This window comes from Electrophorus electricus, chromosome 11 (genome assembly GCF_041902795.1).
Source record: "Electrophorus electricus isolate QZ-2024a chromosome 11, ASM4190279v1, whole genome shotgun sequence".
In the NCBI taxonomy this organism is placed as follows: Eukaryota; Metazoa; Chordata; class Actinopteri; order Gymnotiformes; family Gymnotidae; genus Electrophorus; species Electrophorus electricus.
This window is the reverse complement of record NC_137507.1, coordinates 26,510,620-26,516,853: the sequence shown is the minus strand read 5'-3', so window position 1 is coordinate 26,516,853 and position 6,234 is coordinate 26,510,620. Positions and strand designations below refer to the sequence as shown.

Here is a 6,234-nt window from a genome sequence, read left to right as displayed (position 1 = left end):
TTTAGCCCGAGGACTCTGTCTCGCGCTCCAAGCAGCTGGACAAACAGCCTCCTTCTTCTCCCCTCCGTGACATATTTGAGAGGCGCTCACCGTCGGCAGCCCCTGACGCGCGCCTAACAGCGCACTCAACAGCCTCCTTGTCCTCGGCGAAAGCTCACTGCTTAGGAGGCCGTGATGCGAGTGCACAAATCACCCTTTTGCGTGCCTCTTTGCTGACGCGAAGGAAAGAGGGAATAAAAATAAAGAATGTTTTTCCCTTGCATCGTGAACCCGAATTAAGTGTAAAGGGCGGGGACAGAGAATAAAGCTGTTCGCTGCAGCCGAGAGTCAATATTAGACGAGAATACCGAGACAGACAATAATGGAGCAGATAAAAGGGGAAGGGGGGGGATTTTCCAGACACTTTCAAAAACAAGGGGAAGCTATTCTGGCAGAGCGACGGCTCCCAACTGGCCAGGATAAACCTCGCGCCGTTTACGCGCCTTGCTCTTATGCGCTTTTCGTTAGCCTCATATTTGGCGCGCGTCCTCTCCTCGCGCGGCTATTCCTGAAACTTGGATCCCTGTTACAGTCTCTGCGACCACGCGACCCTGGCAACCCTCTCAGCGATATGCTTAGTCGTTCCGTTTACCAGGAAGTTCAGTGTTGTGGCCGGTCCGCTCATGAACCCAAATTCTTGTTTGATCATGAATTTGTGAGACGCTAGTTTTGTCACAGCTTGGAATGTGTGTTCTGCGCAGAGAGAGAAAGAGTAAGTGTATGATAGTACGTCCTTCATGTTGCAATGGCAGACACGGTAGGGGGGTTTAATGCCATTCCAGCTCAGTCTTCACAAGCCACTGTGAGTAAACAGACAGCCAGAGGTCCTCTGCAGACCTCACTGCAGACAGACAGACAGCCTCCATTTACCCTCCACATACTCAACAGATCAGCAATTACACCTAATACAGATTCTGTCTGCTCTATGCCCAGTGTTTTACACTCCCAAAACAGAATCCATTACAGGGTGTCTAAAATATTAAAAAGCACAAATGTAAACCCTAAAATACCTCAAACTACATGCAGTTAGGAGGCTTTGTAGGCTAGCTATTCAATGAATGTGGATGTATTCTGTAATAACAAACCAGTCATCCAAACGACCAGTGGGCCGCATTGAAACTTGCATGACACATGGTTAACTGGCGGCAGACGTTGCTGATAGGACCCTTTTAAAGTGGTTTCAGACTCTTTCTGAGGGTGTTGACTTTGAAAGGGAGGTACCTTGATTTTAGGCAGGTATACGCAAGAGATTAATATTTTATTGAGAACTCTCAAAGGAAGAAAAAAAGGGGTGATATTTGGGCACCCTGTGCTAATGCGTGTTTTTACACAACCAGCAGCCCAGGAGAATGTTTGGCTGAGGAACAATTCAGCATTACAGTGATGGCAGGAAACATTTGATCCTTATTCATCACTCACCAGGAACAGAAAACAAATAGCCCAAGGGCCCAATAGTTAATCCAATAAAAATGTTATACATGTCACACACTGCATTTTTGTGGTTCTACCTGTAATAGCGTTCGAAAAATGTTTGAGGGTCAAAGCAAGAGAAAAAAAACTCCATTTACCAGACTAAACGGTCTCAGCTGTTAAGATTTTGCCCTATCCACGTAGAGACGTCTGTGCACAGTAAATATCCCAAATACCCCAAATTCCTCAGGATCTGCTGTCTAATATAATTAAGTCAAACAGTGATTGCATATTATTGAACAAATAAAACATTTGCAATCAGTCTCCAACTAAAATACCTTTGAGTGAACCTTCTGTTAGTTAAAACCATAGCTTGATAGTTCATTCAAATAGATTAAACAGAGACTTTGTGTGGAATGGATTCATAATTTAATGTCAAAGAAGTTTAACTAAGAAACAAAATTCATTTCAGTATTACATTCTTTTTGGGTTATGTTCATTGCATATTGAGCCAAGCGTCCTCCACTGTGGAAGCTTTCTTGCATAATCATGGCACAGGACAAAGGAAGCACACAGGACAGTGCATGCAGACTCAAACACCACACACAGGGGTTTAATGGAACCATTAAGCTTTCATAGAACAAAATGGAACATGCACGTGGATTCGTTTGGTCATAGGGTTGCTGAGGATCTGCAGTGGAAGGTCATTAAATCACTCAATCAGAAATTAAACTCAAGTAGAGATTATACAAAAAAGGACCGTGCTTTGGTCTTCGTTGTTTTAAAAAGGTACAACACATCCTTACAACTTTATATATAATAAATACTCTTAATTCTAAAGCAATTGGCTATACACATACAGTAACATAGAGACACATTAAAAAGCACATTTTAATAATACAGCTTAAATACAAAATAACAGTACAATAATACTACAAATAATACTTTCATTTGGACTGGACACTTTAAAAAGAAAAATAATGAGACCGAAGGAAAGAACTCACACACTAGAGAAAAGAAAGCGAAAACAATGGAATGTACATGTTGCTGCAAGACTTTGTTGCTTGCACAGGGTCAGAACATAAAAATAATCTAAACACAGATACAGTACGTTGTTATGACACATTATTCCAACAAACAAAGGGAATATTTCAAGTTTTCATTCTAAATCAAGGGTGTCATACAAACCGGCAATGCACAAACAATTAAAAACGGACCAAAATGTCCATTTCTCCAGTCATTTTAGTTCCTGTAAAAATAATACGAGTCAAAAGTGATGTCTTTAAGGTGCGCGATTACAGTTCATTTATAATACTACTATTACTAATAATAATAATAAAAAATATAACATATATAAACTTATCTAAGTGCATGAGTGTCTACAGTGTATTATGTAATACATGTAGTATATACTTCTATTTTTTTACCTGGTTATCCTGCAGTTTCGAGTCTGGACATGATGACCACTGTAGAAGATCTCACAACGGACCACGTTGTTGGAAAAGTCCGACTCGGGAACAAGAAAATTCGGGTTAACTGTGACCTACAGCAAAGGAGAGAAAATGTACCAAAGAATGCAACAATCTGTCTAGAGCACAAACAACCATTATCTGTCTGTTCCGATCATCTCTCCCGCGCCTGTGTCTGTTTATATCTAAGCATTTGAAGTGTATGACTGCGGTATCCTAATTAGGTTTATCTCACCTTAAGGATATAATTTCCTGGAGGAACATCTGTGATGTCAATCCACTGGCAGTCAATGTTTGCAGCATAGGTGTCATGGCAACCAGGGCTCAACCCCTACAGTACAGAGAAGGATTACCAAGCACTCAAACTATGATTCGTCAAATAACAGACACTGGTAATCAGACTTGATAGTTGGGTTTATTTTTGTTTCTGTGTGTGTGTGTGTACCTGTGTGTGCGCAGTGCAAGCATAACGGCGACGGAAGCCTGGGTCACAGCCAGTGTCCTCCAGACAAAAGCTGGCCTTGTGGCCCTCTGCCATTTTTTGCCCACTGGTCTTGTCCAACAGGTCATAATTACTGAAGGCGTCCATGCTGTGGTAATGCCTGTGGCATGAGCGGAGGAACAGCAACAACGAGGCACGTGGAGCAGCAGAGAGAGAAAACAGCAACTATAAGACCATCTTTAAACTGATCACGGCAAAATTCCCAGTGTTGGACTCATTCTCATTTGTGTCCAGCCATACTTAATTAGGTTTTACTTTGACCCTGTAGGAGCCAACTTAGCATCAATTCAGCACCACTGCTGGATACTCACTGGTGACAGCTGTGCCACTCCCATTGGTGTCTGGGTTTGACAGGCAGGAAGTCTGCTGTCCCCAGGTTTCGGACCCTCTGAGGGAAACGCAGGAGGACCCTGTAGTCGATGTCTCTTACTGTTGGTCTATATGCTGACCTTAGAAAGAACATACAAGTCCACTAAAGAGTGCATTGACAAAGGGATGTATAGACACAATGAAAGACAGTAAAATTAATATTTAGGGTCTTAATGAAGTATCCAGCCTACTGATCAGTGGAATTCATACATAATTGTCCATGTATTATATTTAACATAACCTGGTAATAAACTAGTATTTGAAACGTTTTGGAAATGCAAAGCCTACTAGTACATTATTTAATGTCTATTTCAAATAAATGTAACTACATTTTTATGGACATGAGATAGACATCATAAACAAAACTGAGGTCATTTGAGGTGATTTGCGCTATTCTAAATCGAGAGTTTCATTGCATGAGAAACTGTAATACCTACCGCGCGAGACAGTTCTCTTCAGCTGCGCAGCGAAGAGCGTACATCTGCATGCGCTGGATGTAGGAGCCCGCCTGAATGGAATAGGCGTCTGGAATTAGGTCCGGAAGGCCTACAGAGAAAGACACAGGACGCTCCTACATTAAAAGATTTCTTTAAAAAAAAAAACAAAAGTCCAAAAGGGCTTAACGTTCGTAATGCTCTCCCAACGCACAGCTCACCGTTGTGGAAATATCTTGTGCCATACCCAGTTCCAGGAGGGGGGCGGCGAGTGCGAGCGACTGCTCGTCCGTTGGATGGATAGACGTTGTAGAACACCGCGTTTCTGTGGTTTTTCAGTGGGTTCCGTGGATCGTCGCTGACCATAGCGTCCGGTGTTACTCCTTCCTCGGTCGGCACGTTTGATCCAGACGGCGAGGACATATCGCTGGCACTCATTACTTGCTGGGGAGCTCCGATGGTCGCATAATCACGGCCCGAATGCGCGTTTAAGTTCTCCACACGCGCAGTCTCCCTAGGCGCAGATGCTGCGTTCCCCTGGCGCGATGCTTGGTTACCGGCCCCGGGTGACCCAGGAGACCTTCTTGCATTATTTTCTTCCAGGCTCGAGGTAACACTCCCTCTTCTCTGGGCGCCGCTACCGTAATATTCGGATGGAAGCCCTATATTTGTGCCGTTTGAGTTGTGCGCGTATTCAGGAGTGTAACGGCGGGCGCCCGGGGGACCCGTGAGTCCCCGACGCAGAGGCGCAATCGGCTCCGATTGCCTGGCACCGGCTGCGTGGCCTTGCGCCACTGCATACTGCCTACTGTCGCTGGGTGTCAAGTTTGTTGACATCGCTACATGAACGCGTGCCGTGCCGTCGTGTACTGCCGATGAGAAGCGACTTGACCCTTCGCTCCGGCTGCTCAGGTACACCCTGGACTCCCTCCTGGACTGTAGAGGCGCGTGGTACTCGGACCCAGTGCTCAATAAACTGTACACCTGCCCGTTATTCTCCCACCGAATCCTCTGCCTCCATGGGCCATGGTCCCGTGCCTGTTGTCCATTAACAATGTTAAGTACATACAGAAGCAAAATTGCACAAATAGCCATCTTGCACCAAAGCGATAAAACCAGAAATTAAAAGTTTCCGACGAAAGATTAAAAATCAGAATTAACAGCTATTCCAGCAAATCTTGCCTCTGTCCAAGGTGATGCCTAATTCTGCTGCGCACTCTAGGTCTTCTGGAGTGCGTTAGCGGCATAGTCTGAATTTCCTCAGAGAAATACTCGAAAGGTAGAGGAGGACCGCCGGTCTGTCATTTATCAAAATGAGAGAGTTTACACACGCATGCACAGACCGGGTTCATTTCAGCGGAAAACGAAGTTAACTCTCTCCTTCCCAAGACCACTTACACACGTTATTATTAAGGTCCACAACTGTATTGACCTGAGGCAAACTTTGCGCACAGGCGACACTTTAGGTCACATGTGCCCAAAATGAACTTTAGTTCTCTGGCTTCTTCACCAGCTGTGAACTGTCGATTTATCTGACGGTGACGGAATACGTCTGCCATGCAAACCCAAAGTTTATGATCTCACCGCTTTCGTCCGTATTACACAGTTTGCACTCGACTCATATTCCAACGTAAATAAACATTTATTGCAAAAGTAAAAGCCCTAAGGGCAAATTTATATGAGGATGAACAAATAGAATCTATATGCAAATATGTTTAGTTTAAATAAATAAGCTAAATAAACGTGTATTTTTTTTATATGTAAACAATACCGCAAAAGCAAAATGAACCTACTTTGTTAATTAATAGAATTGGTTAATTAATCTAGCAAACGTGTTGAGTTACCATCAGTTATTTTGATCTTGTGAAATAGTTATTTATTTCAGCTGTTTAATAAAATATCTTTACGATTTGGGCCAATATATGACTGATATATATGCATTCTGTAGAAACTTTGCTTGATAATTTGGAATACAATATACAGAAAAAGAACAAATAACAACGACGACAAA

At 43.3% G+C, this 6,234-nt stretch overlaps 1 protein-coding gene across 1 annotated transcript; it reads right to left on the bottom strand.

Moving 5' to 3' along the window:
* Positions 1 to 1,855: 1,855 nt before the first annotated feature.
* On the bottom strand, positions 1,856 to 6,088 carry loxl5b (lysyl oxidase-like 5b). Its single transcript, XM_027023768.3, has 7 exons — positions 4,445 to 6,088; positions 4,227 to 4,335; positions 3,732 to 3,869; positions 3,364 to 3,520; positions 3,154 to 3,249; positions 2,877 to 2,992; positions 1,856 to 2,698 (listed from the first exon to the last, which is right to left on the bottom strand). Exons 1-7 carry the CDS (start codon positions 5,316 to 5,318, stop codon positions 2,692 to 2,694), a joined length of 1,497 nt encoding a protein of 498 aa, XP_026879569.2. The 5' UTR covers positions 5,319 to 6,088; the 3' UTR covers positions 1,856 to 2,691.
* Positions 6,089 to 6,234: the final 146 nt, after the last annotated feature.

What these genes read in the sequence shown, in the direction of transcription:
- loxl5b (XM_027023768.3), bottom strand. Translation starts at nt 5,318, where the DNA reads ATGGCTATTTGTGCAATTTTGCTTCTGTATGTACTTAACATTGTTAAT. An exon ending in GAGTGGCACAGCTGTCACCA is followed by an intron (nt 3,521 to 3,731) that starts GTGAGTATCCAG and finishes CTCATGCCACAG; the next exon opens with GCATTACCACAGCATGGACG. An exon ending in CAGGAAATTATATCCTTAAG is followed by an intron (nt 2,993 to 3,153) that starts GTGAGATAAACC and finishes CCTTTGCTGTAG; the next exon opens with GTCACAGTTAACCCGAATTT.